The sequence below is a fragment of the Biomphalaria glabrata genome, chromosome 4 (assembly GCF_947242115.1).
Source record: "Biomphalaria glabrata chromosome 4, xgBioGlab47.1, whole genome shotgun sequence".
Lineage (NCBI taxonomy): Eukaryota > Metazoa > Mollusca > Gastropoda > Planorbidae > Biomphalaria > Biomphalaria glabrata.
In genome coordinates, this window is record NC_074714.1 from 9,822,450 (window position 1) to 9,834,241 (window position 11,792).

General features: G+C 35.3%; 1 protein-coding gene across 1 annotated transcript; it reads right to left on the bottom strand.

Annotated features, from left to right (window-relative positions):
• Positions 1–3: 3 nt before the first annotated feature.
• On the bottom strand, positions 4–6,338 carry LOC106056567 (uncharacterized). Its single transcript, XM_013213376.2, has 6 exons — positions 6,193–6,338; positions 4,905–4,966; positions 2,799–3,806; positions 2,510–2,662; positions 2,080–2,328; positions 4–1,603 (listed from the first exon to the last, which is right to left on the bottom strand). The coding sequence occupies exons 1-6, from the start codon at positions 6,299–6,301 to the stop codon at positions 1,331–1,333; spliced, it is 1,854 nt and encodes a 617-aa protein (XP_013068830.2). The 5' UTR covers positions 6,302–6,338; the 3' UTR covers positions 4–1,330.
• Between the last annotated feature and the right edge of the window lie 5,454 nt (positions 6,339–11,792).

An 11,792-nucleotide genomic window follows, 5' to 3' on the forward strand; every position in this document is an offset into this window, starting at 1 on the left:
AGCTTAATTTGTCAAAATCTTTAATTGAACATCTAGCATAATACTGCAATATGGGATGAAAAACAAGTTATATATATATAGTACAATAGGCAGATAGCAGAAAAGCAACAGATATGCATATAAAGTTGACTATAAAAAAAGATAGTACAGTATTAAAATAAAAAATAAAAGACCATTTATTTTTGTTTTAAATATCTTTCAAAACTATGTGTATGTGTAAAACTATGCAAACTGATATCAACTTCACAAGTTATTAACTAAAAATCTCTCCATGGGGACTGAAGATTAAAACATCTAATGACTTTCATCAATTTGTACTGTTTATCTTTGTAGTTTTCTTAACAATAACGATTCTTTCCTATATCTGTATAAAGTTTTCAACTCTTTTGTTTTATAACAAGTCTGTATTCAAGTGAAAGTGGTGTTTCATTCTTGATTAAAATAGACAAATGTAGATTATACCATTAGTTAATTAAACTAATATTTAAAAATAATTTTCAAGATGTACAGTATTAAATTTAAAAAATAAGAAAAAGGTTCAAAGAAAATGTCTGAACTTTCAGCTCTACCAACAATTGAACAGTAAATTCTCTTTTTTGAAGTAAGATTGTATTATATAAGATAAGAACAAAGTCAACCTAAGCCTACAAACTAGATGGATAGACTATCTATATCCACTCAGTCTATTTCACAGCAAGTAACTAAGACTTCATGATACTATCAGGTTACAACAACAGCTAAAACAGCCCTGGTGACCTAACAGAACACTACATAACACTAACAATAAATAACACCTAACAGACACAACTTGTCACTCATTGCAAAATACTTTTAGTGATGACATATCACTGACATTACAGAATACTTAAAGACAACACATAATAGTGACAGTGACACAACTTAGCACTCCATGCAGAACACATATAGTGACACCAACTTAGCACCTTCAATTTAACACACATCTGAAAGCCCTTTAGATTTAATTCACACAGACATCAGACTGCAAAATTTGAATGTTTCAATAGTATGGAAGTCAAAATTATCAAATAAACAAAGATATACAATATTCCCAAGCAAAATCAACAAGCAGCATTCACTTGTGCTACTAACATGAATTTGTAGTAATTTTCTCTCTTTTAGGTATGTACATTTCATGGATTTTTTTTTTAACCCTAAAATATCTGTATTTAGGAATGTCCAATGGAAAAATGTTAACCAAAAATATTCGTTTCAAAAGACCACAGTTCTCTAGCTGTGAATTAATAATTTAAAATTTCTTAATTTTATTCAAACGTGGGGAAAAAAAAAGAAAGTTTTTTTCAGATTTGGACTAACTTAGATAGTTGTTGAGTTTAGAAGCTTCATAACTCAAATCTTCATCAATGTGTCTAGTCAGGTTCAGGGCCTTGGCTCGAATGGCTGACTTGTTCTGCTCATTACTCAACATGCTAAACACAGAATCTGGAGCTAAAGTGCTAGCATCAAGACTGAGCTCTGTAGAAGTGCAAATGACACAGTACAAGTTGGTCAGCATGGTCACATAGCGCAACAGCAAATCATCAGAACATGGCGGGTCCATCACATTTATAAAGCTAGCTGGTGCCTGCAAAAGCAATGTAAAAAATGTATGACATCAGCTATGAACAAAATATTATGACATAATTAAAAGAATAAAACAAAGTCATTTAAGTTAAAAGTTATGTAGATCAAATTAAAAAAAAATAGCCATGACCTCTCATTGTTTCCTTAGACATATTTATAACAACATATACATTATTAAGGAATCTTTTCATATTTATAACTTTTTTTTTGTTTGTACACTGCAGAATGGTACCACAATCTAATAGATTACTTATAAAATGGCACTGTACTGAAGGCTGAATTATATACTTGGAAATCAGATAATATAATTTGACAATATAATTAATGAGAACAATAAGGACAAGCAAAAGTTACTTTTTGTGAAGTTAAGGCAATCTGTATTTTAAGATGTGGCTTAGCTCTACTTCAAATTTACTTTTAAATCAAAAAGAAATATTCCATTCCAAAGGTAAGTTATATAAGATAAAGAGTATTTACCTTGGCTGCCAGGAGATCCTGAACAAAGTCATTGTTTATAGACAAGTTGACCAGAACTTTCACGCTGAGGACTTTGACAGCATGAGAGCCAGAACACAATAAAGAGTAGAGTGTGCTGACTAAGTTGCCGTAAAGCTGGTGATGAACACTCTCAGAGGACAAGTTGACCAGCGGGCGTAGTGCAGAGAGCAACAGTGGTTCACTCACACCTTCCAGTTGCACCACTCTACTCAACACAGGCACAACATCCTGAATAGAGCAAGCACAATTTGTCTATTGTACATTTATATGTGAGATATAGAGTGGAGTCATTTATTCTTCTTTTTTTTTTTTTCCTAATAATTTTTTTAAGCTTTGACTAGGGTACTGTTAGATAATGCAAATGATTTCTACAATATCTAGCTTGAACTTTGATCAAATGTTTACTAACGCCTAGTTGCTGCTGTATTTTAGGATCTAGACTCAAGTTGGTCAAAACATTGCAGATGGAAGTCATTTGTTTTTCATCAAACTCAGGCTCTGAGCTCAGATCTTTAATACGTTGGACAAGAATCTCAGGGCATCCACATTCTCTTAAGGTATGCTGCACAAGAGAAAAAAAAAGGTTCATATAAATTATGATGCCTGGAAAAAATGTTCTAAAAAGCTTTTAGGACTGTTAAGCTTAAAGGATTCTTTGGCAATAAGGAGAAAACAAAATGTTTGAAACAAATACTTACAATGTTCTGAGTAAAAGCTGTCACTTTCACAAGACTATCTAAGACTGTAGTCTGAAGTGTAGGATTGTTTTTGTTGAGAATTTCTACCAAATGAACAATGTCATCATGAGTTACATTCCCTGGAGAGTTCTGACACGTAAACAATACCTCAGTGGCTTTCTGAATGTCAAGAGTATTAGAGTCATCTGTGTCTAGTTCTTCCTTCAAAGTGACATCTTGCACTGCAGATAATGGGATTTCTTCTTTGCTGTTGTCCAAATCTTCAGCCTGCTCTTCTAAATTTTCATTATCATCATTTTTCACAGACTCTTCAACTGGACTTGTATATTCATCATCCTTCTGGGGTGTTTCTGATTCCTGGGACATTATGGCATCAACTAATGGAACTTCCTGATTAGCATTAGTTTCATCAAGTGTTGCTGCTAAAGAGCTGGAGTTATTGACTGATACATTATCTTGAGTAGCAGAATTGTCCAAGTTTTCAATTTCCTCTTTATCAAAATGAGCCTTATCTGAGGCTGCCGGTGCCACATCTATGTCATTGTCTTCAGCTTGAAGTTCATCTGCAGAGACAAACAATGAGGAGCCAGACTTAGCCTGATAACTGAATGGAGATTCCTCGACAAACACCATGCTTGTGGAGTTCACATCCTCCTCTGCCTTAGCATCAAGGGCAGTCTTGGTGTCATTATCCGCTATGACATCCTCGTCGTCTATATGATCATCAAGTCTGTCATTTTCAATTACATCATAAGAGCTCTCATCGCTGCTTCTGTCAGACTTTTTGGTCGCATTTCCAGGAGTGTCCCCTTCTAAATTATTTTCTGGAATATCATCTTCACCAATAAGAATAAAACTCTGTTGATTCTGACCACCTGGTTCAGGCAAAGAAGTGGTCAAATCATTCTTTTCTTCATGTATCCATTTATCTGGAATGCCCTGCAATTCACCATCTTTCTCAATAAACCCTTGCAGTTCACTACTAGCAGCAGATTCTTCAACCTTCTCCTAAAAATGAAAAAAAAAGTATAAAATACTTTTCACTTGTGCATAATGTGACAGCAATAGAAACATTAGATAAATAAATAATCCAAACATTACATTAATTAAAAACAATTCAAGCTATATATACATTACATAAAATAACCAATGAAGCTATAGAAACATTTAAACTAAACAGGGCAAGCTATAGAAACATTGTATTAGAAAAAATAAAGAGCAAGCTAAAGAAACATTTTTGCATAAAATAAACAATGAAGCTATAGAAACCTTATATATAAAATTCGCAAACATATCACCAGAAGTAAAAAAAAACACAACATATCACCAGTAAAAACAAACATATCACCAGAAGTAGCAGTAAACAAATAGATCACCAGAAGTAAACAAACAGATCACCAGAAGTAAACCAACAGATCACCAGAAGTAAACAAACAGATCACCAGAAGTAAACAAACAGATCACCAGAAGTAAACCAACAGTTCACCAGAAGTAAACAAACAGATCACCAGAAGTAAACAAACAGATCACCAGAAGTAAACCAACAGATCACCAGAAGTTAACAAACAGATCACCAGAAGTAAACAAACAAATCACCAGAAGTAAACCAGCAGTTCACCAGAAGTAAACAAACAGATCACCAGAAGTAAACCAACAGATCACCAGAAGTTAACAAACAGATCACCAGAAGTAAACAAACAGATCACCAGAAGTAAACCAACAGTTCACCAAAAGTAAACAAACAGATCACCAGAAGTAAACAAACAGATCACCAGAAGTAAACCAACAGTTCACCAGAAGTAAACAAACAGATCACCAGAAGTAAACAAACAAACAGATCACCAGAAGTAAACAAACAGATCACCAGAAGTAAACCAACAGATCACCAGAAGTTAACAAACAGATCACCAGAAGTAAACAAAAAGAAAAGATCACCAGAAGTAAACAAACAGATAACCAGAACTTAACAAACAGATCACCACAAGTTAACAAACATATCACTAGAAGTTAACAAACAGATCAAACAAACAGATAACCAGAAGTTAACAAACAGATCACCAGTTCTAAGTAAACAAGCATATCACTAGAAGTATACAAACAGATCACCTGAGTTATTTTCTCCTCACGGACACCATCTCCTACTTGCTCTTCTTTTGTTTCAGATTTAACTGATAAAAGATGTACAAAAGCAAAATATAAAAATACTTTTAAAAAAAAAAGGAAAGAGCTCCACAGTTACAACTATATATATATCTCAATAATGTAGAAAACATATTTCCTTTTTTCCAATATCAAAGAACATAACTAAATTAATTACCAATAATTAATTAACTAATTGGTTAATGTTTTAACTGATTTATGTTTGTTAGGTACAATAAATAAAAAGTGTTAAGTTTCAACTTGATATGAGAATTGGTATCCATAGGAGAAATTAAATGTTGTAACAGGCAACAGAGTGAGTTGGTTTAGGCTTTATAAAAAAAATTAATTAAATCTAATAGTTGGGACCTTTTTACTGTCGCATTGATACTGTGCATGTTGGACAGCTTTAAGATTTCTGTGTCCGGTATGTGGTCGGACCAACGCACCTTATGGATACTCCTTAGACAGCATAGGTGGAAGGAGTTTAGCTTTTTGGTGTGGCGGGAATATAGGGTGCAGGACTCTGATGCATATATAGGGGAGACGGGAGAACTACAGCACTGTAGACTTTCAGTTTTGTGGATATGCCGAGTGCACCCGTTGTCACACTTGTTCTTGAAGTCTGCCAAAAGCAGCACTGGCACGAGCAACACAGAAGTCAACCTCTTCATCTATGTTGGCGTTTGTTGATATGGTGGTTCCCAATACTATCTGATATAGACAAACTTTTTGACATTTGCTAATTTCTGGCCATCTATGCAGTCGTAGATTATAGAGGGGGGGGGGGAGTCTACTTGTCTTATACTTGGCTAGTATTATTTAAAATATTAGATCTACTAATCCAGATCTAGACTAGATGAATAGATAGATCTAACTAATCTAACTTAATAAAAGTTATTAAACTTAGTTAAAACTTATTTATTAGACTTTAGACAGACTGTCACAGACTTAATCATTAAAAAATAATTAGATCTAGATATATCTAGATCTAATACAGATCTAGAATTAGATTTAAATTAGAGAGAGAGAGAGAGAATCACTTCAATCAGAATGACTTTTTCAGACTTCCACTTTGTGAAAGTTAATCAAGTTAATCATGTTAATGCCTAACTAACTTCAGACTTTGTTGTCATTGGTTTGTCCTTGCTGAATTCGGAATGCAAAAGTTTGAAGTCTAATTTCAGTCTAAGTTAAGGGGGGTTATTCTTTATAATAAATTCGATAAACTAATAAAATGTAAAAACAAAATAACCATTGTATCCAAATTTTTTAAGAAGCAGGAAGGATACCAAAACAACACCGGTAGCTGCAGATATGCCGATAGCAATCTTGCCGTATTCAGGACCCATGTTTATCGTCATTCATGTCGGTATTAATTGCCGAAAATACGTTTTAGTTTACATTTTACGACATAGTCTATTATTATATAGAACTATTGAAAATAGAATAATATGCAATGTTTTTTTTTTATCGTAAAATCAGTCTTCAGTCATCTCAAAACAGACCTAGATCTCTCTAGATCTATTTAATTTGATAGCATTTTTCATTGTTTTTCTTTACATCAGAGTCGGCAACCAACACGTGACCCGCGGGGTCACGACAAATGGTTTACCGACAATTCATTCACGACCATTGGTTACCCGACAAATGGTTCACCGACAAAGAGTTAAAAAAGAAAAGACCACACCATTTTTATAAAATGTTTTTAATTTAAAAAAAACGAAACAGTTCTACCAATATCAGAAAAACGTAGGCCTCTATATGCCTAAATAATTGTATAAATATAGTCAAAGCACGGATCCATCAGTTGTTACCCTTGCCATCTTGTAGGCCTACAAGCCAACCCAACACTTTCAAAACAGTTCTTCATAGCACTGAGTAAATACTGGCCTGGGCTTAAAATTGTGTCTTTGACTGAATTTTCAAAATATTGCCATTTAAAATAATCTTCGTTTACTTTGAACTTTCTAGAATGACGTTTATAGAGACAATGTTTCTTTATAATAGCTTCTTCATTATAAGTGATACGAATCAAAAGTATCAATAATTTCAAAAGATATTTATAATTATTTATTTTTAAGATATTTGTATATGTATATGTGTAATGTGATTTCTTTAGGTGTCCGCGGGCCGCATAAAACACTTCGGCGGGCCGCATGTGGCCCGTGGGTCGTAATTAGCCCACCCCTGGTCTAGACTATATTTCTTTTGGTCTCAAATGTGTATCCCACGGCCTTTGTGAGTGACCTCCAGCTGTCTCGTTCTGAAGCCGCATGCAACCAGGTGCTCTCTTCTATGTTAGCTAAGGCAAGTTGGCGCCTAAGCTGGTCTTTAAAGCTTTCCGTGGGGCACCTCTGTTACGTCGACCACATTTTAGCTCTCCAAAAAGGACTGCTTTTGGAATACGTTCGTCTCCCATACGGGATACGTGCCCTGCCCAGTGAAACTGTCGGACCATAAGAAGTCCCTCTTTAATGTCCATAGAAACAATAGGTACTTTATATATCATCTGCCCTATACGTAGATATTATACAAATAAAAACATTATACAAACTTTTTAATACACCAGAGCAGCGTATTTCAATAAGAACAATGGAGATTGGTTAAAAGCCATCGTGAGAGTTTGTTTTCTATGCTTCGGATGTTCCTTCAGAATTGAAGATTAATACATCTTAGTCCAAACCTCCTGACAGACGGCGGTGGATGGCGGTGGATGGCGGTGGGCATGGTCCAAACCCGGGACCATCGAGACGTCATAGCGCATAGCACAAGACCAGGCAGCCCTCCAATGAGACAAACATTCCTACGTTCACCAACACTTTTCAATATCTTCCTTGAAAGGGTAATAGAGGTTGTTGGTAATGTTACAAGGGTACTGGGAGAAAATTACTAACTTACGTTTTGCGGATGACATAGATTGGTCATAGATGGTACTGACTTGCAGGAACAGAAAAAAAAGCAAGCCGACTAAGTGATGTGCATAGACAAAACATCCGCAGCATAAGGCTTGCAAATCAATGCCGAAAAAAAAAACTACACCTTATGACCCACAACGAACAGGGACAAAGCATGAGCTTCAACGTCGAAGGTGAAAATCTGCAAGGGTCACAAGTTTCCAATACCTCGAAGCTATCTGCTCAGACGAAGGAACTAGACATGAATTAATGGTCAGTATTGTCTTGTCAACAGTAGCACTTACGAAGCTCAACAATTTGAAAAAAAAGGGACACAAAAAAAAAATCAGATTCATGCGCTTCTTGGTCATGGCGACTTTCTTTTACAATTATATATGAATTATTAATCATAGACTATTACTGCAGACATAGAGATGAGGCCCCAAGCATGGGATCGTAATGAAACAGTAGTATTTTAAGTGGCACCTACAAAGACCACATAACGTATGAGGAAAATTATTACAGAATCAAAATGGCGATCGGACCCTATGATGGCCATTGTCAATGATATAGTCCTATAGGCTGGGAAGACAAAGTGTTTTGCAACGAAAGGGAGGGGGGGGGTATGAATTCATGAAAGATACAAGGTATGATAAGAATAAAAACATGAAAACAAAAGAATAAACGAAGGATAAAAGATAGACAGAAAAAGAAAAAAAAAAGTAAGTAAAAAAGAAAAAGTATAAAAAAAAAAGTAACGAAAAAAAAGTCGAAAAGAAAATGATTTGGACTGTCAAGACAGAAAAGTAATGGGTTAGAAAAGTGATGGGTTAGAAAAGTGATGGGTTAGAAAAGTGATGGGTTAGAAAAGTGATGGGTTAGAAAAGTGATGGGTTAGAAAAGTGATGGGTTAGAAAAGTGATGGGTTAGAAAAGTAATGGGTTAGAAAAGTAATGGGTTAGAAAAGTGATGGGTTAGAAAAGTGATGGGTTAGAAAAGTGATGGGTTAGAAAAGTGATGGGTTAGAAAAGTAATGGGTTAGAAAAGTAATGGGTTAGAAAAGTGATGGGTTAGAAAAGTGATGGGTTAGAAAAGTGATGGGTTAGAAAAGTGATGGGTTAGAAAAGTAATGGGTTAGAAAAGTAATGGGTTAGAAAAGTGATGGGTTAGAAAAGTAATGGGTTAGAAAAGTAATGGGTTAGAAAAGTAATGGGTTAGAAAAGTGATGGGTTAGAAAAGTAATGGGTTAGAGAAGTAATGGGTTAGAAAAGTAGCGAGTTAGAAAAAATAATGGATAGGAAAGAACGTGAAAGGAAGAGCATGCAATTAAACGAGGGAAAGAAAGACATGAATAATATCATGATTAATTAAGAACATCATTTTTAGAGGCGAATCTAGGGGGTTTTTTTACACACACACTGAAGGGAGGAAGAAGCAGAACTTATTGTATTTTTCCTTTAAGCCAGCCAGCCCACGACATTGAGCAGACACAGAACTTGACAATATCAGTCCATGTAACTGGTGTCTGTACACACGTAGCGCACTTGCTAGGCTCAATAAACAAGCATATCGATTACAGAGCAATGAATCACCCTTTTTTTCCCACAGGCGCTGAGTCATCGATACTTCAGTTGAACCCGCCAGGGTCGTGCATAGGCATAGCCTGTTGACGTTTGGATGCCAGAACATCGTTGGGATCACTTGATGAGTTTAATTAGTTCTATACTTTATAACACTAATGTCACTAAAATTGTTAAACTTGGTGCGCGTATCCTACGTAGACTCCATTAGATCTACTCGATCAGTGCTACTGTAGACACATACGGTGAGGAAAAGACTACTTTGCTATGATTTGATATTGTGGGTAGTAGACTTATAGTTTGAAATTGAGAAATAAAGTATCCCGCCTTCTCTATTGAAGAGATTTTCCACGATAAATTTAATTTTCGATTCCAAACAATGTAAGGCACGCTATAATATTAGGCATATAAGATCATTGTAGCCAACTTTAAAAAATAAAGATTACTTTGTGCACCATCGTGCTGTAAGCAAAAGATCTTAGAAATGTGATTTTACATGCTTAGGAGTGCACAATATTAATCAGTGCACAATAGTAATCGTACAGTTTCTAAACACTTCAGTTTCTCTGCACACCGGATACACCAAAGAAGCTAGCTATTTATAGTTATCCGCCATATATGAAAATCTCCTATTCACCCATTAAACTAGAAACATTTGGGGAACCAAGCTAAAATGTATCTGAACGCCTATGTCCAAAATCATGCAATGAATTTGATATTATTATGAATACGGTACATCAGACAATAAGAATGATAAGTTCCGTATTTTATTTGTACTTGTATCATACACAGATTAAGAGCTAATGCAAAATATACCAAAGGTTTAGCTCCTGTTTTTAATATATTAGGCTCACCTTGTCGAAAGTTTTAAATGTTTATTGATATATGGAAATTTTGTACTACAAACGGAAGAGCCTTTTGAGAATTTGATTCTGATTTCTGCGCACAAATATTATCATATATCTTTAAAACAATAACAACAACAAAAACCATGCAAAATCATATAGCCTAGCTCAGTGATGCCCAAAGTACGGCCCGCGGGCCAGAACCGGCCCGCGGGCCAGAATCGGCACGCGACTTGGTTGCATCCGGCCCGCCGAAAAGTCGGCACAAAAAGTAATAAATTCTCCCCTCTTCAAAAAAGGTTGAAAATGTAATTTTACCTTTGTTAGGGCCCTCACTTTTTCTCTGATGGATTGGTACCATGACCTTTAACGAGTATGAGTTTCTGAAATGGAACTCTGAATGTAGAATCTACCCGGAGAAGTGAATGGATCTTTTTTTTTGGTGGAACATGATAATAAGCCAACATATTTGTTTTCTAAAGAAAGTCTGGATGTTTAAAAAAAAAACATATACAGTGGCATTATAAAACAAATATGAAGGCCCTCTTGGTTTGAGCCGCGTATAAAAGATTGGTTAAACTACGCCTAGAGATTTGACCAAAAAGAGACAAGAAAATAGTTGGTGGTAAAAGTAGCTACAATGATGCTCTCATTTTAAGTAGAAATGAATCAAAATTTTTAGACTCGTAAAAAATGATAGACTTAAACTATCCCATTAATTAATGTAAGAACTAGATCCAATAGTCTCAAATGGTTTCAAGTGAATTTTGATTTCATATTTTACCATTTTGTTGATGTGGCCCGCAACACGCGTGTCGAAAGTTAAAATGGCCCGCAGGTCAAATTAGGTTGAGCATCACTGGCCTAGCTTATCAGCACTTTTTTTCTTCTCTACATCAGATACACACACACAAAAGCTAGCTATTTATGATTTTTCCGGCATAAATAAAAATATCGGATTAGACGAGATTGTATCATTTGAATTGAAAGTAAGAAATGAAAAAAAAATAATTTCAAATTCAAAACTTTTTCTTTTTCTTGTAGATTCATCATGGTCTGAGACAAGTGGCCATCATAAAAACTTGTTCTCCTTTTGACCCCCGCAAGTCTCATTCATAATGTCCCGCCATCTTTTTGCTCCCTTGTTCTCGTGAGTGACGCATGGGTCGAACTACTCCTAGACGCTATCCATTAAGTTTCTTGCTTTTTAATTTTTTTCTTAATCCTGGTACTGTGCCCTGTAGGACTGTTTTTAAAATAGCATTCGTTCGTATAACGTTTCCGTACCATCAATTTATAATATTAGCTCTTAGGCATTGCCTATGTTTCATTCATATCGTCAGATGATTCAGAAACGTATTCATATAATAACATATTGCGATACCCGAACAGGAAGAGTACCGCAGTAGTGGAGTGGGAAGAAAGAGAGAGAGAGAGAGAGAATCGATTCTCAGAATTAGTGAGCACCGCCGAGAAATCGACAGGCTGTGTCCTCGCACGAGCCTATGTTAATGTAGGAAGCTGTCCGATTAG

Coding starts and splice junctions, on each gene's coding strand:
- LOC106056567 (XM_013213376.2), bottom strand. CDS start 6,301: ATGACGATAAACATGGGTCCTGAATACGGCAAGATTGCTATCGGCATA. Junction 3,807..4,904: donor GTGAGGAGAAAATAACTCAG/GTGATCTGTTTG, acceptor TTTCATTTTTAG/GAGAAGGTTGAAGAATCTGC. Junction 2,663..2,798: donor CAGCTTTTACTCAGAACATT/GTAAGTATTTGT, acceptor TCTCTTGTGCAG/CATACCTTAAGAGAATGTGG.